The 23,552-nt window shown below is 41.3% G+C and overlaps 3 protein-coding genes across 10 annotated transcripts in view; 2 read left to right on the top strand and 1 right to left on the bottom strand.

Moving 5' to 3' along the window:
* The first annotated feature begins 8,469 nt into the window (after positions 1–8,469).
* On the top strand, positions 8,470–13,569 carry fshb (follicle stimulating hormone subunit beta). The gene is made up of 3 exons (XM_064925033.1): positions 8,470–8,552; positions 11,572–11,793; positions 13,235–13,569. Exons 2-3 carry the CDS (start codon positions 11,608–11,610, stop codon positions 13,460–13,462), a joined length of 414 nt encoding a protein of 137 aa, XP_064781105.1. The 5' UTR covers positions 8,470–8,552; positions 11,572–11,607; the 3' UTR covers positions 13,463–13,569.
* A 75-nt stretch (positions 13,570–13,644) lies between these two features.
* On the bottom strand, positions 13,645–16,239 carry arl14ep (ADP-ribosylation factor-like 14 effector protein). The gene is made up of 5 exons (XM_064925021.1): positions 16,041–16,239; positions 15,691–15,880; positions 15,448–15,591; positions 15,180–15,241; positions 13,645–14,920 (listed from the first exon to the last, which is right to left on the bottom strand). Exons 1-5 carry the CDS (start codon positions 16,109–16,111, stop codon positions 14,692–14,694), a joined length of 696 nt encoding a protein of 231 aa, XP_064781093.1. The 5' UTR covers positions 16,112–16,239; the 3' UTR covers positions 13,645–14,691.
* Positions 16,240–22,346: 6,107 nt separating this feature from the next.
* The window catches only part of LOC135505783 (oxysterols receptor LXR-alpha-like), a 36,935-nt gene continuing 35,729 nt past the window's right edge, over positions 22,347–23,552 (top strand). The window contains exons 1-2 of one of the 8 annotated variants that reach the window (XM_064924933.1): positions 22,349–22,643; positions 22,759–22,881. The gene's annotated coding sequence lies outside the window, so the exon portion shown is untranslated. Of the gene's footprint in view, positions 22,882–23,552 lie in introns of all 8 variants that reach the window. The other 7 variants (XM_064924964.1, XM_064924937.1, XM_064924924.1 and 4 more) reach the window with 7 other exon arrangements.

The following is a 23,552-nucleotide window of genomic DNA, read 5'->3' as shown; positions in this document are numbered from 1 at the left end:
ATTTAGACATTCCACTTACATATGATAGAGGCCGAACGAAATCGTCTCAGCACCTTACAAAATGTGCTGTAGGTGAGGATGCAATTCCTTGGTTTGCCCAATTTCGCATCTTGTTTTGGGAATATTAAAATCCCTCGACGTATCCAACCGGCGAACATATCACCTTTACATCTGTGTTCGATTGCACTCGAGGGATTACACTTTTTGGACGCGTCTCGGCGTTGTCTTGTCTCAATTCAACAGGATCTATTTATTGAGTATCATCCCCATTCCCGAAAAAAAAGATCCACCGCTGCATCGGTGCTGGCAGCAAAAATATATATAAAACGCAGGTCTAGCGAGTATCAATAGCTCAGCCTGGTCAAAGAAGCTGCGTCGCAGAGAGGGCAAATAAAAGTTTATGTTGATATGTGAAATCGCCCACGGTTAAGTAAGCGCATCACACATCTGTCCGTTGCCTCTACCTCCCCAATTTCCCATTGTGCGTGTTATTGAGGAGTTGTGCCTCGTCCAAGTCGAGTATGTGCCGCAGCGCAGGCAGAGCTCGATCATCCCCCAGTGGATAGAGCGGGTCACTACGCACCTCAGCCACCACCACTTCTAACACTGGGATGGTCAAATGCAACTGTTGCCATCGATCAAAGGTAACCCTCCAAAATGCCATTGATATCATTTGACCATCTATTATGCAACCAGATCGAAAGACACGGGGCACATGCATCCTGCACCTGATGAGCACCTCACCTAATAACATCTCAAAGCTAATGCAAAGCAAAAAAAACGCATAAAACAGGAATAACAAATTATATAAAATGGAAAGCAAATATGTGTCTCTATTCAGCTTCAGATAGAAGTAGAGGCAGATATGGACCTGTCTTCAAAGTATTGACCTATCGGACTACTTGCAATTAACTTATGCCTACATTTAGAGAATTTCATTATCGAATAGAATAGTATATAGGCCAAAGTTAACCTGATGTTATGGTAACTGTATACTGATATTCTAATGGATATTATTTATATATATACACAGTGACTTCGGAAAGTATTCAGACCCATTGACTTTTTCGACATTTTGTTATGTTATAGCCTTATTCTAAAATTGATTAAATAATACAAATACTTAGAAATCTACACACAATACCCCATAATGGCAAAGTGAAAACAGGTTTTTAGAAATGTTTGCAAATTTATTAAAAATAAAAATACCTTATTTACATAACTATTCAGAACCTTTGCTATGAGACTCGAAATTGAGCTCAGGTGCATCCTGTTTCCATTGATCATCCTTGAGATGTTTCTACAACTTGATTGGAGTCCACCTGTGGTAAATTCAATTGATTTGTCACGGAAAGGCACAGATCTGTCTATATAAGGTCCCACGGTTGACAGTGTATGTCAGAGCAAAAACCAAGCCATGAGATGGAAGGAATTGTCTGTAGTGTTCTGAGACAGGATTGTGTCGAGGCACAGATCTGGGGAAGGGTACCAAAAAATGTCTGCAGCATTGAAGGTCCCCAAGAACACAGTGGCCTCCGTCATTCTTAAATGGAAGAAGTTTGGAACCACCAAGACTCTTCCTAGAGCTGGCTGCCCGGCCAAACTGAGCAATCAGGGGAGAAGGGCCTTGGTCAGGGAGGTGAGCAAAAACCCGATGGGCACTCTGACAGAACTCTAGAGTTCCTCTGTGGATATGGTAGAACCTTCAAGAAGGACAACCATCTCTGCAGCACTTCATCAATCAGGCCTTTATGATAGAGTGGCCAGACAGAAGCCACTCCTCAGTAAAATGTACATGACAGCCCGCTTGGAGATTGGCTCCTAAAGACTCTCAGACCATGAGAAATAAGATTCTCTGGTCTGATGAAACCAAGATTGAACGATTAGGCCTGAATGCCAAGCGTCATGTCTGAAGGAAACCTGGCACCAACCCTACGTTGTAGCATGGTAGTGGCAGCATCATGCTAAGGGGATGTTTTTCAGCAGCAGGGATTAGGATACTAGTCAGGATCAAGGCAAAGATGAACTAGCAAAGTACAGAGAGATCCTTGATGAAAAAATGCTCCAGAGCACCCAGGACCTCAGACTGGGCTGAAGGTTTACCGTAGGACATTGACCCTAAGCACACAGCCAAGACAACGAAGGAGTGGCTTCGGGACAAGGCTCTGAATGTGCGTAAGTGGCTTAGCCAGAGCCCGGACTGGGAGAAACTACCCAAATACAGGTGTGCCAAGCTTGTAGCGTCATACCCAAGAAGACTTGATGCTGTAATCGCTGGCAAAGGTGCGTCAACAAAGTACTGAGTAAAGGGTCTGGATACTTATGTAAATGTGACATTTCATTTGATTGATTTATTTTATTAACAAAAATGTCTAAAAACCTGTTTTTGCTTTGTCATTATGGGTTATTGTGAGTAGGTTGACGAGAAGAAAAAGGTTTTAATCAATTTTAGAATAAGGCTGTGACTTAACAAAATGTGGAAAAGGTCCAGGGGTCTAAATACTTTCCGAATGCATGATTTACGTACAGTACCAGTCAAAAGTTTGGACACACCTACTCATTCCAGGGTTTTTCTTTATTTTTTATATTTTCTACAATGTAGAGTAATAGTGAAGATATCAAAACTATGAAATAACACATGTGGAATCATGTAGTGTAATAAAGTGTTAAACAAATCCAAATATACAGTTGAAGTCGGAAGTTTACATAAACTTAGGTTGGAGTTATTAAAACTCGTTTTTCAACCACTCCACAAATGTCTTGTTAACAAACTAAAGTTTTGGCAAGTTAGTTAGGACATCTACTTTGTGCATGACACAATTATTTTTCAAACAATTGTTTACAGATTATTTAACTTATAATTCCCTGTGGCACAATTCCAGTGGGTCAGAAGTTTACATACACTAAATTGACTGTGCCTTTAAACAGCCTAGAAAATTCCAGAAAATGATGTTATGGCGTTAGAAGCTTCTGATAGGCTAATTGACATCATTTGAGTCAATTGGAGGTGTACCTGTGGGTGTATTTCAAGGCCTACCTTCAAACTCAGTGCCTCTTTTGCTTGACATCATGGGAAAATCAAAAGAAATCAGCCAAACCTCAGAAAAAAAATTGTCGACCTCCACAAGTCTGGTTCATCCTTGGGAGCAATTTCCAAACGCCTGAATGCACCACGTTCATCTGTACAGACAATAGTACGGAAGTATAAACACCATAGGACCACGCAGCTGTCATACCGCTCAGGAAGGAGACGCTTTCTGTCTCCTAGAGATGAACACACTTTGGTGCAAAAAGTGCAAATCAATCCCAGAACAACAGCAAAGGACATTGTGAAGATGCTGGAAGAAACAGGTACAAAAAGTATCTGTATCCACAGTAAAACAAGTCCTATAGTGACATAACCTGAAAGGCCGCTCAGCAAGGAAGAAGCCACTGCTCAAAAACCGCTGTAAAAAAAGCCAGACTACGTTTTGCAACTGCACATGGGGACAAAGATTGTACTTTTTGGAGAAATGTCCTCTGGTCTGATGAAACAAAAATGTAACTGTTTGGCCATAATAACCATCCTTATGTTTGGAGGAAAAAGGGGGAGGCTTGCAAGCGTAAGAACACCATCCCAACCGTGAAGCACGTGGGTGGCAGCATCATGTTGCAGGGGTGCTTTGCTGCAGGAGGGACTGGTGCACTTCACAAAATAGATGGCATCATGAGGAAAGAAAATGATGTGGATACTTTGAAGCAACATCTCAAGACATCAGTCAGGAATATAAAGCTTGGTTGCAAATGGGTCTTCCAAATGGACAATGACCCTAAGTATACTTCCAAAGTTGTGGCAAAATGGCTTAAGGACAACAAAGTCAATGTATTGGAGTGGCCATCACAAAGCCCTGACCTCAATCCTATAGAACATTTGTGGGTGTAACGGTTTTCTATAGGTGAAGGAGAGTCGGACCAAAATGCGCTGTGGCTATTGTGATTCATATTTTAATGAAACAAGGAAAAACACAAATCAATACGAAAACAACAAACGTAACATGAAAACCGAAACAAGGACATAAGGACAGGAAAAGGAACAATCACCCACAAAACCCAACACCAAACAGGCTACCTAAATATGGTTCCCAATCAGAGACAATGACTAACACCTGTCTCTGATTGAGAACCATATCAGGCCAAACACAGAAACAGACAAACTAGACACACAACATAGAATGCCCACTCAGATCACACCCTGACCAAACAAAACATATAGACATACAAAGCAAACTATGGTCAGGGTGTGACAGCACCCCCCCCAAGGTGCGGACTCCGGCCGCAAAATCTTCCTTTCCTGTGGTGGTCCTCATGGGAGCCAGTTTCATCATAACACTTGATGGTTTTTTCGACTGCACTTGAAGACGTTCTAAGTTCTTGACATTTCCTGGATTGACTGATCTTTATGTCTTAAAGTAATGAGGGACTGTTAAGGCTATCTTCTGTATGCCAACCCTACCTTGTCACAACACAACTGATTGTCTCAAACACACTGAGGAAATAAATTCCACAAATTAACTTTTAAGAAGGCACACCAGTTAATTTAAATGCATTCCAGGTGACTACCTCATGAAGCTGATTGAAAGAATGCCAGGAGTGCGCAACGCTGTCATCAAGGCAAAGGGTGGCTACTTTGAAGAATCTAAAATCTAAAATATATTTTGATTTGTTTAACACTTTTTTGGTTACTACATGATTCCATATGTGTTATTTCATTGTTTTGATGTCTTCACTACTTTTAGAAAATAAGTTGAAAATATGAAAAATAAAGAAAAACCCTGAAATGATGTTACAGTGAATAAATGTAATGCCCCAAACTAAACTGGTGTTCTGGTCTGTCCTCTCTCGAGGTTATGGCGAAGGTGACCACAGATGGTATCTAGATGCATGGAAGGGATAATTTGACCAAGAACAGTGTAAACCTCACCCCTTCTAACTGGCTGAAGTAATGGCAACAATGGCGTTCACTATGGCCCTGTCCTTCATCACTTTTACCGTGAGACTTGAGTCCGAGCCAGCAACCTGTACACAGCATTCAATCGAAGCTCTCAACTGCCTTTTCTCTCTTGTCTTTTCTCTCAGGAGTGCGACATGAGTCCACGTAGAGTGAGCATGGAGAGAGATCCCATCCAAACGTTTCTCATGCTGCTGGTGTACTGGTAGGAAAATGTACAAGACATAATGGACTGTAGAGGGTGCCGGCTCAGGTGAGAGATTTGTCTGCTTTGAAATCGGGACATTGTCAAGGGCCATCCACTTTGAACATGTGCCATTGGGAGGACGAACTAAAACACTATCTGAAGAAGAAAATGAAGAAACGGCAGAAGAATGAGTGCTGTGAAGGAAGGGAGTGGTCAACCTTGCCCATAATTGATTTAAGCTTGTCCAACATTATTTATTTGGGGTATCAGGTTGATTAAGGAGGTCTGTACACTGATAAATGTGTAGTAATTTAGACTAAGAACGCATTGAGTTGGGTTGGATAATTTATCAATAGTTCTAATTATGATTTGGAAAGGCGAGGCTTCTAGAGATAGAGTAATGCCCCTAAAATGTGTGGAGAGCCACTAGATTGGAGCTTGGGCTAACCTTGCCCCAATCTCATTCTTATCAAGGTTGGTGTGAAAGTGTTCTCTCTCTTCCCTGTGAAAGTTAAAATGGTTTCTAGGTCGTGTGGAACATGTGAGTGATCATTGTTCCAGATGAGGGATTGTTGGAAACTGACACATTCTTTTGTAACTGGCTAATTGACTTGAGCAAGTTTTTAGCATGTTTCTAACTATATAAGTGGAGCAGTTAATGTGTTATGGGTTAGATGGAATCATGTATGTGCAAATGTATTTGTATTTGGCAAATGTATTTGGCAAAGTAGAAGGAGTCCTGAGTGAAAGGGACCAATGCCGGCCTTGAGTAGAGGCCCATAAGTAAATAGTCATCGTGGAAGGAGAGCACTGCTAGGCCCTGATTTGGGTCTGGTTAAGTGGTGAACTTAACAAAAATGCCCTAAACCAAATTCAGGAGATCTCTAGAGACGTAGAGAGAATTGGTAATACTAAAAGAACTTACTCTGCAAAACAGAGAAGCTCTTGACTATATTTTGGCAGATCAAGGGGGCACTTGTTCAGTCATTGGTGCTGAACATACTTTGTCCCAGATCACTCTTCTATAATGATTGATTTTGCCGAATACATTGCCACTGTTGCTAAGAATAATTCTCCACAACCAGAGTGGACGCCTGCAACTTGGTTGGAATCGCTGTTTGGAAGTTGGGGATCTCAAATTGCCAAAATGTAACATTCTGTGTATGTGTGTGTGTTTTTTACGAATTCACTCTCGTTAATAGAAGTATATACTTTATTATGTTGATAGTATTACCATACTAATTAGATTGTATAACCCAGAATGAAGGGTTTGAAATGATGAAGTGTCTCGTTTAATGTGTTGATTTCCCTTACTTTAATAGAAGTATAGAACGTTTTGATAGAAGCTATAATCTAATGCTTACCTTAAAATGTAATGATAATTATCACAGATTGAGTGATAAGAAGAGGTAATGTGATGGAACATTTTTATGTTTGTGCTTTTCTAATAATGAATGTCTGTGTTCCATTTTTGTGCTTTTCTAATAACCAATTTCTGTGTTCATACAAGTGACTGATTGAACGAATCCTCACTATCAGTATCAGCAATTTGGCAGTATGCCCAGAATCATGCAAATATAACTTGTCTGTGTGTCACTTCAGACCTGTACTTTAAGCATCTAAGTTTGACTCTGACTTCTCCAGTTAAGTGTTAATAAACAAGGATAATTTGACTTTGAGTGTCCCTGTGTAGAATTTCCATAACAGTCACTACAACTTGATTGGACTTCACCTACGGCAATTAAATTGTTTGGACATTATTTAGAAAGAAACACACCTGTCTATATAAGGTCCCATAGTTGACAGTGCATGTCAGAGCAGAAACTATACATTGATGTCCAAGGAACTGTCTGTATAAACCATGGCTGCTGCCCAAACGGTTACTGTTATTAGGCTGTAGTGCGTTTTCATGTTGAAACCTCCAGGACTGACTTTACTGAATGCAGCCACAGCCTGGCCAGCTAGGGACATGGCTAACTTTCCCTACCATTGCTTCATTGGCAACATAAGCTCCATATCTCTTTGCACCAGTGCAAAGTGTACATTTTGGAAACAATTTATTTGACAATCTGGTTAACAATATGGTTAACTTATTGTTTAGTTCTTGTCCATCAGCAGACCTACAGACACAAGCCACCACCCTTAGTTTTGTCCATCCAGTGGTGTAAAGCACTTTAGTAAAAGTACTTAAGTAGTTATTTCTGGTATCTGTACTTTACTCATATTTTTTTACAACTTTTACTTCATTATATTCCAAAATAAAATAATGTAAGTTTTACTACATACATTTTCCCTGATACCCAAAAGTACTCATTACATTTTGAATGCTTGGCAGGACAGGAAAATGGTCCAACTCACTGACTTATAAGGAGAACAATTGGGTACTTTCCCTACCACTGGGTTCATCTTGTGTGAGCATGGTTGGTGAAGGTGTCAGAAATGATAAAATACTAGAGTCCCTCACTAAGCATATTCCCCTAGCAAAGTATTAATAATTAACTAAAGAATGCTTAGTCAGATTATTGCACTTTCTCGTGAAAAATATCCTATGACAAATAAGATTCCTTCGAGATATGCCTTGATTTACCCATCTTATGCATTGGGAACTTATAAAGGGAGCCAATGGTTCAGAGGGGAATGCAATAATGATGATGCACCACAGAATGGGATTGTCAACCAAGTGCTTTCATAGGCATTGGTCAAATAGACCAGAAGTGTTATTGTCAACCATTGGAGGCATTGGTCAATCACTGTATTTTTGACTGACAGAGTTTGAACCCGGGACTTCTACAAGTGTAGTCACACAACCATCTCTGTTACATATCAATGTATCCAAGGAACATCTATAGTGCGGACAACACTGTCCGAGTCTTTGAAATGACACAAGATTTGGCGTGCTGTCCTCTTTCTGAGAGCGGGCTGACAGGCACCTACAGTATTGAACATGCAGACATTATATGGGTTTTTCCATGCATTAGCGGTGTTACATGTTGGCTCTAATGGGAGCACACACATTGCTGATCCATTTAAGCCATTCTGCCTTGTGTTTTGATACAGATATTCTAAATACACGAGCTTGCTCCCCTTGTGTGGGTGTATTGACCTTGAGTTACAGACCTGAGCCTATCCGCGTACCAAAGGAGCTAAACCACTATATTTACACATAGACAGACAGGTAGGAAAAACCTCACTATTCCAAGGCAACGGAGCTTAAGAGATTTGAGTCCACCCCCTTGCAAGGTTTAAGAAAGGTCCTTGTCGGATGAAAGCAGTCAAAGATGGAGCAATACCCGTATGATAATATTTATAGGTGCAGAGAGGATAAAAGAGCTGGGGCAACCCTCCTTCGTCACTAAATCAAAAGGAAGAACCCAACAGGTGAGCATGTTGACTTTGCAGACTTCTGTCTACACTGCTGATCTCATTGACTATCTCTGCCTGTAAATGTAATTCCTTAGTGTGTGTGTGTGTGTGTGTGTGTGTAGCCTAGTGTATATCTGAATGGTGTGCGTGTTTTCCCTGAATCTTTATGTTTGACTGTAATGTTTGTATTTGTCATGCTCAAAACAGATGATACAGCTTGTGGAGAGAGGAATAACGTGATCTGGAAGGGTTCAAAGACAGTATGCACTTGGAATAGTTGGAAAATATTTTCATCACTTACTGAGATCTTTTCAACGTGACTAATCTGAGTAGAAGAAAAATATGGGAAAACTATCATTGATAAATTGAGATTGCAATGCTCATTTGAATTCTAATTGTTTTAAATTGCGTGAATGTTAAATTGTCACTATTGTTGAAAAGTTGAAAGCCTTTCATGAGATTTGATATTCAAACTAAGATTCTGATGTAATGTCATCTTAATTGTCTCCCCTTTTCACCTTCTAATTTACTTTGTTACCTGGGCTGTAGCTGTTTCTAATGCAATAACATAATACTACAATAATAACAATACATTTTTCCTCATTTCAAAAGACTCAGTCTAGCACATCATTTTAGGGCGTTACCGATCATTTGATAAACTAATTGACGGTTTAATATGAACATTTAATGTAATCTAATTCAACATCATTTTGGTGATACATTTGTCCTCCCTTCTTCCCTCCCCTGGATGCCCGCATTAAATTACATCAAATGAAGTTTTATAGACGATCTTATCTTGTCCATGGCAGAGTAACAATAGCCTTAATTAAGCTCATTCCATTCATCATGACCACAAAGGTCTAAGAGGGCTATGTTGATGTAGAACAACATCTATTCTCTTTCCTGATGAGCTAAGTAGCTTCCAACGGCATGCTGTCTTTTTCCTCCCAAATCTACTATTGGTTTTGGCTGGTGACCAAATAGAAAATGACTCATCTGACCTTGTCTGTATTCTTTAGGTGATTTCAGTATATCTCAGATTTTGACAGCATTATCTCTGACAAACATCTTCAACAGACCCACAGCAATTTAAATATTTTTATTTCATTGTTTTATGTTGAACCTTTATTTAACTAGGCAAGTCAGTTAAGAACAAATTCTTATTTACAATGATGGCCTACACCGGCCAAAACCGGACGACACTGGGCCAATTGTGCCCCGTTTCTATGGGACTCCAAATCATGGCCGGCTGTGATACAGCTTGGAAAAGAACCAGGGACTGTGGTGACCCGTCTTGCACTGAGATGCAGTGCCTTAGACCACTGCACCACTCAGGAGCAATGTCCTCTGAGTGGTTGTGAATCCCTGATTGAAATGGTAGATAAAAAGTCCATTGGGAGACCAAGAGGGGATGTTATTTGGTCTGAGAAAATCTCAGTAAGGAGACCTGACATTATGTCCATAATCATATTCAGGTTATAAATAAATAAATAAAATGTATCATATAATAGAAGTGATACAATGGGTGAGGTACTTTGTCTGGTGCTTTGGCAAATGTGGCACACATAACCCTATATGCCACCCTTCATATAGGATTACATTTTCTCAACGATTTGGGGTGGGAGTCTGAAGGCCTTATAAGATATACTTTGTTTAAAGTGTGACCTGACATGCTAACCAGATCGATCACGAGTGTCTACGTGCTACATTGCATGCATGTTGATTTTGTCCACCCACACCAGACGTAATCAGGACATGCAGGTTGAAATATCAAAACGAACTCTGACCCAACTATATTAATTTGGGGACATGTCGAAAAGCATTAAACATATATGTCTATTAAGCTAGCTAGCGTGCTGTTGCTAGCTAATTTGTCCTGGGATATGAACATTGGGTTATTATTTTACCAGAAATGCACAAGGTCCTCTACTCCGACAATTAATCCACAGATTTTGTAACGCTTGCGCATGTGCTGAGAGCGGTGTGGTCAGAATGTAACATGCCGATCAGAGCGCTAGCGCATGTGCCATCGCAAGCATGTTGATTTTGTCCACCCACACCAGACGCGATCAGGACACGCAGGTTGAAATATCAAAATGAACTCTGAACCAACTATATTAATTTGGGGACAGGTTGAAAAGCATTAAGTATTTATGGCAATCTAGCTAGCTAGCTTGCCTTTGCTAGCTAATTTGTCTTGGGACTGGACTGTGGACCTCAGTTCACCTTTCAATCACCCATGTGGGTATATGCTCCTAAAAACCAAGGAGATGGCACATTGGTAACATGCTGACCACACCGCTCGCGTTACAAAATAAATGTACACATACATGTTATTCAAATCATTGCACCCACACTGCTTGAGCGTGTCTGCATAGCCAGGCTCTAAAATAGAACTTGGTTCCATTTGTGATACTTGATGTGCTGCAAGTCCTGCCTCTCCCATCTACTCATTGGTAACATGCTTACCACACCGCTCGTGTCACATGCACGGGTGCTGCAAAATAAATATACACACACATGATATTCAATCATTACACCCACACTGCTCGTGCACATCTGCGTAGCCAGGCGCTAAAATCTATTCTGCTTGACACGCTGCAAGTCCCGCCTCTCCCATCTCCTCATTGGTTTTTAGGAGCATATACACATGTGGGTGATTGAAAGATGAACTAAGGTTCAGACTCCAGTCTAGTTGTTGGTAGTAATGTACCTTAAAGTTGGTTGCCAACCACCATATAAAGTCCAAAGAAGAAGAAGCCTGAAGGAGGATAATTAATCTGTGGAATAATTGTTAGAGTAGAGGACCTTGTGCATTTCAGGTAAAATAACATCCCATGACAAATTAGATAGCAACAGCAAGCTAGCTAAATTGCCATACATTTTTTATGCTTTTCAACATGTCCACAAATGAATATAGTTGGTGCAGAGTTTGTTTTGATATTTCAACCTGCATGTCCTGAACACCTCTGGTGTTGGTGGACGCAAGCATGCGAGCGGTCTGATCAACATGTGTTTCCCTGCTGTGTCGCAGATTCCTGAAGGGACCTATTCTCCTTGTGAAAGCATTATGTACTGCACCCACTTAAAGACGCTGCAGCTGGTCGTCATGGCAACACTGTGGGTGACACCAGTGAGGGCGGGGACAGACTGCAGGTATGGCTGCCGACTGAACAACATGACCATCACCGTGGAGAGAGAGGACTGTCACGGAAGCATCACCATCACCACCTGCGCCGGCCTGTGCGAAACGACGGTAGCTAAATCGAGATAGACAGTACTTATTTAGGGTTGTGTGTTTATTAGATGCCAAACTGGACAAGACTGACTGAAACAGGGAGGGCCTACTTGGCCAATAGGAAACACATTTCTATTTTCTGATGCACAGTGTTCTGTTGAGTGCCCTATTGAACACACACCTGTACAATTGTTTTTCATTACATTGAGTTATATATTTTTGGTCTCAAGTGGCGCATTGGTCTAAGGCACTGTATCTCAGTGCAAGAGGCATCACTATAGTCCCTGGTTCGAATCCAGTCTGTATCACATCCGGCCGTGATTGGGAGTCCCATAGGGCGGTGCACAATTGGCCCGGGGTAGGCAGTCATTGTAAATAAGAACTTGTTCTTAACTGACTTGCCTAGTTAAATAAATAACAAAAAATATATATTCTGTTGCATGTGAGCTGTTGTGTAATATATTGTAGTGCAGCCATGCTACATTTTCTGCTGTTTAATTTAATTGCCTAGGAGTATGTGCTAATTAATTCTACTGTTTGACTTTGCACCAGCAGCCCTTTGATATATACTGAACAAAAATTGAACACAACATGCAATAATTTCTAATATTTTACTGAGTTACAGTTCATATAAGGGAATCAGCCAATTGAAATAAATTCAATAGGACCTAATCTATGGATTTCACATGCTTGGGTAGGGTTCAGGCCCACCCACCGGGGAGCAAGGTCCAGCCAATCAGAATGAGTTTTTCCCCACAAAAGAGCTCCCCCAGACAATCCGCAGGTAAAGAAGTTAGATGTGGAGGTCCTAGGGTGGTGTGGTTACACATGGTCTATGGTTGTGAGGCCGGTTGGACGTACTCTAAAAGATAAATTAACATTCAGTTCTCTGGCAACATTCCTCCAATTTAGCTAGCTTTCCTCCAGTCAGTCTTCTTCAAAACTTAAGACATCTGTGGCATTGTGTTTTGTGACAAAACTGCACATTTTAAATTGGCCTTTTGGTGTCCCCAGCACAAGGTGCAATGATCATTCTGTTTAATCAGTTTCTTGACATGCCACACCTTTCAGGTGGATGGATTATATTGGCAAAGGAGAAATGCTTACTAAAAGGGATGTAAACAAATTTGTGCATAACATTTGAGAGAAATAGGATTTTTGTGCATGTGGAACATTTCTGGGATTTTTTTTAAATTTCAGCTCATGAAACATGGGACCAACACTTTACATGTGGCATTTCTATTTTTGTTCTGTGTAGATCACATTGGCACCAGAAGAGTAACACTATGAATCATGCAATAATTTAAAAAATATGGTTTCCATTAGTCAAATCCCAGATCGGTTTGAGTTGTCTTGCCAAGCCCTATGGTTATTGTCATGCCATGAGTTGACTATACATTACAACATATCTGGGACCAGGCCAGTGTTCAGATGATGTCAACTTACCTGTTTTTGGCAGGACCTGAACTATCAGAGCACATGGCTGCCACGCTCCCAGGGGGTGTGTAACTTCAAGGAGTGGTCCTACGAGAAGGTCTACCTGGAAGGCTGTCCATCCGGGGTCGACCCCTTCTTCATACCCGTGGCCAAGAGCTGCGATTGCATCAAATGCAAGACGGACAACACCGACTGTGATCGCAAAAGCATGGCAACACCCAGCTGCATCGTAAACCCACTAGAAATGTAATACTGTAGTTACGCTGTTGCAGCAGCCAGTTTGTTTAGCAACGGTTTGACTATTCTATGGTACCGTTTCCATTGTTGATGTGCTATCGCAATAAAACACTACTTTGAGTAAGTCTAAAAGTATTTGCTTTTAGAATATACTTAAATATCAAAAGTTAAAGTATAAATAATTAAACAAACCAGAACGCACTCACTTTTTTATTTACAGATAGCCAGGGGCAGGTTCCAACAAGATATAATTTACAGATGAAGCATGTCATTAGTGAGTCCACCAGATCAGAGGCAGAAGGGATGTTCTCTTGATAAGTGTGTGTGAATTAGACTATTTTCCTATCCTGTTAAGCATTACAAATGTAACAAATACTTTTGGGTGTCAGGGAAATGTATGGAGTAAAAAGTACATTCTCTTTTGGAATGTAGTGAATTAAAAGTAGTCAAAAATATAAAAAGTACAGATAACCAAAGAAACTACTTAAGTTGTACTTCACAAATGTGACTATGGGTCATTTATCACTACCCAAAAATATACCTAATAGGTCACAGAAAATAATTCTGAAATTGCACAGAACACCCTGTAATGGAGATTATCTGTGGTAAAACAGCAGCACTTGTTTTGACCGCTTAACACCTTGTGGACATTTCTAGGAAACTGTTGCCAAACCACACACATGATACTGAAAAGGCCACCAGTCATCACCGATAATTACTATAAACTTTTGGAATCTGGACACTCACATTTTTTAAAATATGAATTAAGACCAATGTAATTGACAGCTGTGGGCACAAAGAACATATGTAATCACTAATCAAAACAAGTGGAGAATTGCAAAAACCATGAGGAAAGGCAGAAAATGAAACATGGAAAATTCTTCAGGCATGCATACTTTCGAAAAAGGTGGAATCAAATCACCGTCATATACCTCTTTTTCCTTGCATGAGTTCTCGTAAGCGAGGTACCGGCAAAGTGTATGCGCACACACTTTGTTGAATTGATCCTCCACGGGTACAGGAACTGAACTACATATGAAATGTTTATAACACTTGAACACTTGGTTGAAACCATTGTGGGCGTATTATTTCTTATTCATTTACTCTTGATACAACTTGTGATAATCAAATCAAGTTAAGTATCTTTTGGCAACTTCAGACCATTTCTTATTCGGTGCCTTCTCTTTCTACAGAAAACAAAAATGAGAAAAATAAACAGTCATCGTTCAAGGGTAGGGGAGACTAGCCAGCATACTTGTTGCGGATGATCTCTCCCCCCTCCACCTCAACCTGCTCGTAGAGCCACTTGCGGTCACAGCGGCACTCCACGCCACACCTGCGGGAGCTACACTCGGGGCAGGGGTAGAAGCAGCCCATGCAGTCCGCGTCCAGGCAGTCACACATGTCCTTGCCACAGGAGAGCAGGCGGCCTTTGTTGTCATACACTTTGCTCTTCGCACCAATAGTCGGTCTGCAAATACAAAAACAATGGGAACGTCTGACCTGCATGTGACTATCGTCTGCGCCTTGCATCATTTACGGAATGACACTGCTTTCTGCTGGTTAACCTTCTCATAGATACACATTTTTACTGACTAGTCTCTCCGGTAAAAAAGGCAACCATTTGAAATGCATTAATGAAAACAAGCATGCGCTGCAGCCTTCGAGGAAGGTAGCAGAGCAGTGCACCCATGCAGTGATGGATTCTGGAAACATGTTTCCACTCTTACCGGTCAGTGTTGGAGGAGATTCCTCCTCGTCCTCCACCCCGTTTTTTGCCATCACCTCTTCCCTGCAAAAACAAAACAAGAACTTTGAGTGAATGTTGATAGATGAAACAGGGGGTGAAAACAAAAGGCTCTGAAAAACAGCACTTAACTGTGCAAATATTCACCAAAAAAACTTGCTTTACTCTGCAACAAGATTTACACTAACATTCATTTAGAGGGGTGACACCCATCTGTGAGAGGTGATAAAATAAATAACTAATAGACACACCTTGCCAGTATCCCGGGTACTATGTCGTTTCTCCTTGACCTTGCTCTTCTCCAGCGTCTTAGCCCTCTCCCGGTCTGACGGTGCACCGAAGCGGTTAGCCGCATTTGTGTCCTTGGTCATCATACCCCTTTTCCGTAATTCAGGCTGCAATATTTTTTAAACATTTTTCTTGTAGTCTAGCTGAATACAAAACAAAAGACAGTAGGCTAAACTGGGTTGAGCAACTAGGAAACCATACATTACCTTCGATGAATCAGCACCGAAAATGGTGGGCACGGCATCTTCCCTAAGAAACTGTTTGCCATTGTAGTCTCGGAAACAATCTGGGTTAAAATGTTCTGAGCAGAGGCAAGTGTTAGGTGTAGGGATGAAGTTTTTCATCCCCAAACTTTGTACCCATTGGTTGGCAAGCTGAGGCTTACTGATGGGGAACCTGAGAATAGGACAAGAAACACTGCTTAACACAAGCATGCATTCTCTTGCGTACGCATAAACACACCAAATGTAGCTAGCTTGCCAACTCAATAGCGGCTAGCTGACAACATTTGAAGAACGACTTAGCGAACGTTAGCTTGAAGCCCTTTACTCCTTACCTGTAAAATCGTATTTCTGACCCTTTGATAAACTTGTTGGTGCAGCCGTTTACTGCACAGGTGACAGGCATGATGAATTTCGCGCTTATGCGGTCTGATGTCAATTTATTTATTAGCAATATAAACTATCGGAAGCACAGCTTCCAGTCCAACGCATGTGTCGGTTCTTCGTCTATGATAAAATTGCGGTCTGCAAACAAAAGTTAAAGGTGCATGCCGCCACCTACTGTGCTGGAGTGTATCGTAAATCATGGTTTACAAGATTAGCTTCACATTTCTAAATCCTTTTACCGAACTCAGTACTTTTGAGAATATTTTGTTGTTGTTGCCCTTACTAACTTCCAATACACCCTCCCACATCACCAAAATCCCTTCCACACCCCACCATCCTCAATGACTCGACACTTCAATTTTTCCATCTCTGTTCCTCTGCATACACATCACGGACAAACTGCCTACATTCAGACTTGAAATCATCGGCCACTTAAATAAATGGATCACGAGCCACATTAATAATGCCACTTTAATAATGTTTACATATCTTGCATTACTCATCTCTTATGTATATAATATAATCTATTGCATTTTGCCTATGCCGCTCTGCCATTGCTCATCGATTTATTTATATGTATATATTCATAATCCATTACTTAGATTTGTGTGTATTAGGTAGTTGTGGAATTGTTAGATTACATGTTATTTATTGCTGCACTGTCGGAACTAGACGCACAAGCATTTCACTACACTCGCAATAACATCTGCTAACCATGTGTATGTGACCAATACAATTAGATTTGATTTTAACATATAACAATATTACAACACATGCTCCACCATTTCATCGACCATACACTCCATACACACACAAACCATTCACATGCTTGCCAGCCAGCTGTAATGACGAGTTCAATGTACCAATGTCCTAGGTGCAATGACGAAAACACCCCCTCATCCTTCCTAGTCTGACCTATGAATCTTGGTCCACCGACCTTCCTTTGGAGGACATATACTGTAAATGACGGGCCTTTGGCTCAGAGTCCCATCTCCTCTGCCACACATCTATCAAAATGGCTCTGATCTTACATTTCACCTCACCTCTAACGAGTGGAACATTAATATCAATTATATCTTGTTTTAAAGCACTTTTGGCTAACTGGTCTACAATTTAATTCCATTCCACACCCGAATGGGCTGGGACCCAGCAGAATCTCACATCTACACCCAGCCTCTCAATTCTGCATTATAACCTTAATACCTCCAATAGTTGGTCACTCCTATTAGATTTTCCAGATGATAAACTATTTAATACACAAAGGGAATCTGAGCCCACTATAATTCTGACAGGTTGTAGGTCCTCCACCCACTTGGAGGGCAACTACTATTGCCAACAATTCAACTGAGTATACTGACAGTTCTCTGTTAGTCTTCTACATATCTGCACATCAAATTCAGGAAAGTAAACGATAGCTCCTGTGCGACCCACTATTTGGGTCAATGGATCCATCTGTAAAAAGCGCTAAAAATGCATAACAACTTTTACCAATGTAATTGTCAACCATATGACTGTCTTCTGACTAATCTTTCATTTTCTCTACCAAGGTTAGATCAACAACAGGATCTTGGAGTAACCATATTTATTTATTTTTCTCCTTTGCACCCCATTATTTCTATTTCTACTTTTCACATTCTTCCACTGCAAATCTACCATTCCAGTGTTTTACTTACTATATTGTATTTACTTTGCCACCATGGCCTTTTTTTTGCCTTTATGTCCCTTATCTCACCTCATTTGCTCACATTGTATACAGACAAATTTTCTATTGTATTATTGACTGTATGTTTGTTTTACTCCATGTGTAACTCTGTGTTGTTGTATGTGTCGAACTGCTTTGTTTTATCTTGGCCAGGTCGCAATTGTAAAATAAAGGTGAAATAATAATAAATAAAAAAACATTCATAACCAGAGACCGAACGCATAAGATCCACCACTTTCTAACACTTTGTTTGAACAATTATGACATGCTCTTTCAATGTAAACTCAGCAAAAAAAGAAAAGTCCTCTCACTGTCAACTGTAATTATTTTCAGCAAACTTAACATGTGTATATATTTGTATGAGCATAACAAGATTCAACAACTGAGACACAAACTGAACAAATTCCACAGACATGTGACTAACAGAAATGGAATAATGTGTCCCTGAACAAAGGGGGGTCAAAATCAAAAGTAACAGTCAGTATCTGGTGTGGCCACCAGCTGCATTAAGTACTGCAGTGCATCTCCTCCTCATGGACTGCACCAGATTTGCCAGTTCTTACTGTGAGATGTTATCCCACTCTTCCACCAAGGCACCTGAAAGTTCCAAGACATTTCTGGGGGGAATGGTCAAGCCCTCACACTCCGATTCAACAGGTCCCAGACGTGCTCAATGGGATTGAGATCCGGGCTCTTCACTGGCCATGGCAGAACACTGACATTCCTGTCTTGCAGGAAATCACGCACAGAACGAGCCGTATGGCTGGTGGCATTGTCATGCTGGAGGGTCATGTCAGGATGAGCCTGCAGGAAGGGTACCACATGAGGGAGGAGAATGTCTTCTCTGTAACGCACAGCATTGAGATTACCTGCAATGACAACAAGCTCAGTCTGATGATGCTGTGACACACCGCCCCAAACCATGACGGACCCTCCACCTCAAAATCTATCCCGCTCCAGAGTACAGGCCTCTGGGTAACGCTCATTCCTTCGACGATAAGCGCAAATCCGACCATCACCCCTGGTGAGACAAAACCACGACAAAAGCACTTTTTGCCAGTCCTGTCTGGTCCAGCGACGGTCGGTTTGTGCCCATAGCCGACATTGTTGCCGGTGATGTCTGGTGAAGACCTGCCTTACAACAGGCCTACAAGCCCTCAGTCCAGCCTCTCTCAGCCTATTGCGGACAGTCTGAGCACTGATGGAGGGATTGTGCGTTCCTGGTGGCAGTTGTTGTTGCCATCCTCTACCTGTCCCGCAGGTGTGAATTTCAGATGTACCGATCCTGTGCAGGTGTTGTTACACGTGGTCTGCCACTGCAAGGACGATCAGCTGTCCGTCCTGTCTCCCTGTAGCGCTGTCTTAGGCGTCTCACAGTACGGACATTGCAATTTATTGCCCTGGCCACATCTGCAGTCCTCATGCATCCTTGCAGCATGACTAAGGCATGTTCAAGCAGATGAGCAGGGACCCTGGGCATCTTTCGTTTGGTGTTTTTCAGAGTCAGTAGAAAGGCCTCTCTAGTGTGCTAAGTTTTCATAACTGTGACCTTAATTGCCTGCCGTCTGTAAGCTGTTAGTGTCATTCCACAGGTGCATGTTCATTTATGGTTCATTGAACAAGCACGGGGCACTGTGTTTAAACCCTTTACAATGAAGATCTGAGAAGCTATTTGGATTATTACGAATTAGCTTTGAAAGACAGGGTCCTGAAAAAGGGATGTTTCTTTTTTGAGTTTATATCGCTCATTGAACCATATACCCAAATATTTGTACTTCAAAACTCTCCCCATAGGCTGTCCATACAGAAACAATGGTATATTATCAGCAACTGTTATGTACTTGAGTGAAGACCCAAAAGCGGTTTTAACAGAAAACAGAGTTCTTTAATGAAAAAACAGGAATGGCATAAATCCTCTTCCAACGTGGTCAATGGAACAAAAAGAACGTTAGTATAATGCAGGATGCACCTGCCAGGCAGACTCCGACAGGATAGGACAAGGTGGAAGCAAACGCGACGACAGCTTGCTTCTGGCATCAAAAAACACAAACAAGAATCAGACACTGAAAGTAGCAGGAACAGAGAGAGAAATAGAGACCTAATCAGAGGGGGAAGAGAGAACAGGTGTGAAAGAGTGAATGAGCTAGTTAGGGGAGATGTAGAACAGCTGAAGAATGAGAGACAGAGAAGGTAACCTAAAAAGACCAGCAGAGAGAGACAGAGTGAAGAGAAAGGACAGGAACAGACATAACAAGACATGACAGCAACTTTCTTGTTTGAGAAGAACATACAGCAGGATTTCGCCACCCACAATTTTAAACTCCAGTTAATTGACCATCTTTCAACATACAATATCGCTTGTTGAATAGAAGTTCACATGAGAGATATTCCTTCTCCTCTTCCAAATATCTCCATCCTCAGCATATAGGCAAGTCCCAATACCCTTACCTACATTTGAAAACACATCATTAATCAAAATGTTTAACAAAACAGGACTGATAGCACTACCTTGAGGAATACCATTGTCAATTCCATAGGCATCAGATATATTTAATCCTATTTTAAAACAAAGAGCGATTAAATAAGGCCAAAACACAGTTATATAGTCTCCCACCAATACCAATTACTTTCAGTGTCTGATTCTTGTTTGTGTTTTTTGATGCCAGAAGCAAGCTATCGTCTCGTTTGCTTCATCCTTGTCCTATCCTGTCGGAATCTGCCTGGCAGGTGCATCCTGTACACTACTAACTGTCTTTCGTTTGCACTGTGTCCAGTTCATCTGATGCTACGTGAGATCAGGTACCACTGTTCCTCTATGACCCGCGCCTACCCAGAGCGACCTGAAGCCTGTCGCCGCTAACCCAGCTATTCTCCTCTGCTGCTAAGAAGGGGACTCTCTTGTTATTTATCAGAGGGACTTTATGTTTCATTTGTCGCCCTCTCTGCGGGTTGTCTATTTTTGCCATTATCAACGTCTGAAGAGGATCTATGTCTTTCCTATGTTCTCATTAAAGAACTCTGTTTTTGTTAAACCGCTTTTGAATCCTCACTCAAGTGCACAACATTCACAACATGTGACAGACCAATACCTCACGAGGCTTCTCCTCTCTTAGCTGAGACCTTGAAACTGAGATATCTTTAGTTTGTTCTCAAACAACATCGTTCGTTTTCAAAACACGGTGTGGGCGTACTGCCAAATTGTAGCCACTGATAGGGGTGATTTGTACAGTCAGTCACTTGCATGAACACAGAAATTGGTTATTATAACAGCATATGAATAGAACACAGAAACGTGTTATAAAGAAAAGCACAAACACTAAAATTCCCATTACAGTAGCCCTTCTGCACATTTCTCAGACCTTGGACCCTCCCTCCTACACACTGTTGCCACATGCCCATAAGCTTGACACCTGTAACATCTTAATGTGTTCGGCGCATAAGTTTGTACATGATACCTTTATATATCCTTTATTCACTGTCAGGCAAAGACTCAACTTCAAAACTCAAAAGAACAGACAATGACTCTTGTTTCCCCACTCTCACCACCCTGTCTGCGTCGCATCAAACGACGAGCATCACATACACCGGGAATCTTTGCCCTCAGCTGGTCAACTTCTATATCTACTGCTACCCCAGTTATCACTCCTTTCATTTGTGCCCTTGAGAACGAAACTATTCACTTTTATTGCCCCCGTTTTACTTCGAGCGCATTCTTCCTCTGCCCAACAGAACCACAATCAATTATCACTAGACCACTTCTAGTTACCCTCACCGATTCCACATGACCAAACTCTTTTTTCACCCAACGTGAAACCACAAATGGATCAGCCAAAAGGCGAGTCACTTTTTCCATAAACTTCACTCCTACTGTCACAGACTCTTCTTTATCCTGATCATCCGTGCACACCTCGGTCTCCAATAACTTTACCACATTTACCACCTCCGATACTTCACCCTCATTCACTTCCATTTCTCATCCTGTCTTCAGCTGCCTCTGCTTACATTTTGTCCCCTTCTTCTTTAACAAACCATCTCCCTTTTCCCCTAATATTCTTATCCGACTCAATCTCCCCCTCTCTTTCTCTGTTAGACCTTCTCTTCCTCTCAATTTCCCTTCATTCCTCCTCCGTTTTCCAAGTATACGTCTCCTCATTATAAAACTGCACTACTCCTGACCGCCTTCTCCAGGGACTCTGTTCCATTTCCTCACTTTAGAGCGGTCACTCGACTATTTTATCAATCTAATAGACAATCTTTGTTTCCTTTAATGTGTGCACAACCTACCGGAAATGATATCCTTTATTCTCCATGATATCGTGATATTGTTTATTCTCCATGCCCATCTGTTCCAATTTATATTACAAAGCAACAAGGGAAACATGTAAATACATTATTTATGACCGTGTTATCTTTCGGCTTGCATTTCTATTTCCTGTAATTTATGTAATCCAGGGCTCATATGTAAAAGAGACATTGGTCTCAGCATGACTCCCTGATAACGGTGAAATAAATAATGCGTGAATGATATCAATGATACTTCCAGAAATATTGCCGCGCTCAGAACAACTGGGAGCTTGGAACTCCGAAAAAAAAAACGAACTCCACTTGAACGAGCTCGATTTGTACGGTCATCCGACTTGGAATTCCAACTCCAGAACTCGGGCCTCATTCTAGATCTCCGACTTTCCGACACGAAGAACACTGAGGCCATGATTTGACCGTATTTGTCCGAGTTCACAGGTGTTGTGAACGCAGCATACATTGCGACCCCTCTTCAAAATGGACCGAGTTTACAAATTGTTGTCGTGACGTCATGTGCAATCGATCAGATCAGTTTTGGTCAAGGCCGGTGGGTGGTGCAGTTAAATATGTGGCATTCGCAATAATGTATTCATTTTAGCTGTATCTAGGCTATGTGTGTTAACACTGACAAATCTTTGTGGCTTCGGCTGAAATGTATTTAGGCCTAGCTCTACCTATTTCCTGCTCAAGTCACATGATTGACTACACCGACCGTGCAGCAGGACTTCGTGGGATCTGTCTGGCTAGTCGCTACGAAACAGGGTGACTATCGGTAACAAACTCAGGCAAGTCACCAAATCTGACTTTTTGTGTTGCGTAGGATAGTTTATTTTCTTGAAATGCCAGTTTGGACACGATACAGTTGTATTTTTCTACTTCTGTCTACTGGAATAGCTAGCTGACGAACTTGGTAGCTAGAATCCACCACCGCCAGCCAGAGTTAGCCCTTGAGCCATAGCTAACAGTAGCGTGCTAAGCAGGCATGTTTTCGTTTACCGATAGAGCTCTTATTAGCTAGTTAGCTCTTCTAAATAGCTAGTTATAGAAAAACAGCGTACGAGCCACAGAATAACGTGGTTAAGGCAATGCCTAACAGTTAAAATGTGAAGTGTTTATGGAGTTTAAATGAGTTATGTGGCTAGCTTTCTGCGTTAATAAACAACTTGCTAACAAGTTAGCTAGCTACTAGTAGTTACCTAGCAAACGCTACCTAGTTAGCTAACTAACGTCAACATCACTGATGTCATCAGAAATCCATATAGTTTGCTAGCATTTAGTTAACTTGCTATCTAACTGCCCTCCGATGGTCATGATGACATGATTGCGAAATAATAAGTTGGGATCTTGCCATAAGATTGCAACACAACTTCAATAGCTGGACAGTGACAGTGTTGTCACAGATTGTTCACCTAGTCGGCTAGGGGATTCGAACAAGCAATCTTTAGGTTACTGGCCC

This window comes from Oncorhynchus masou, chromosome 2, assembly GCF_036934945.1.
Source record: "Oncorhynchus masou masou isolate Uvic2021 chromosome 2, UVic_Omas_1.1, whole genome shotgun sequence".
Lineage (NCBI taxonomy): Eukaryota > Metazoa > Chordata > Actinopteri > Salmoniformes > Salmonidae > Oncorhynchus > Oncorhynchus masou.
Note: the sequence above shows the minus strand (reverse complement) of the source record. Positions and strands in the feature narration are given on the sequence as shown.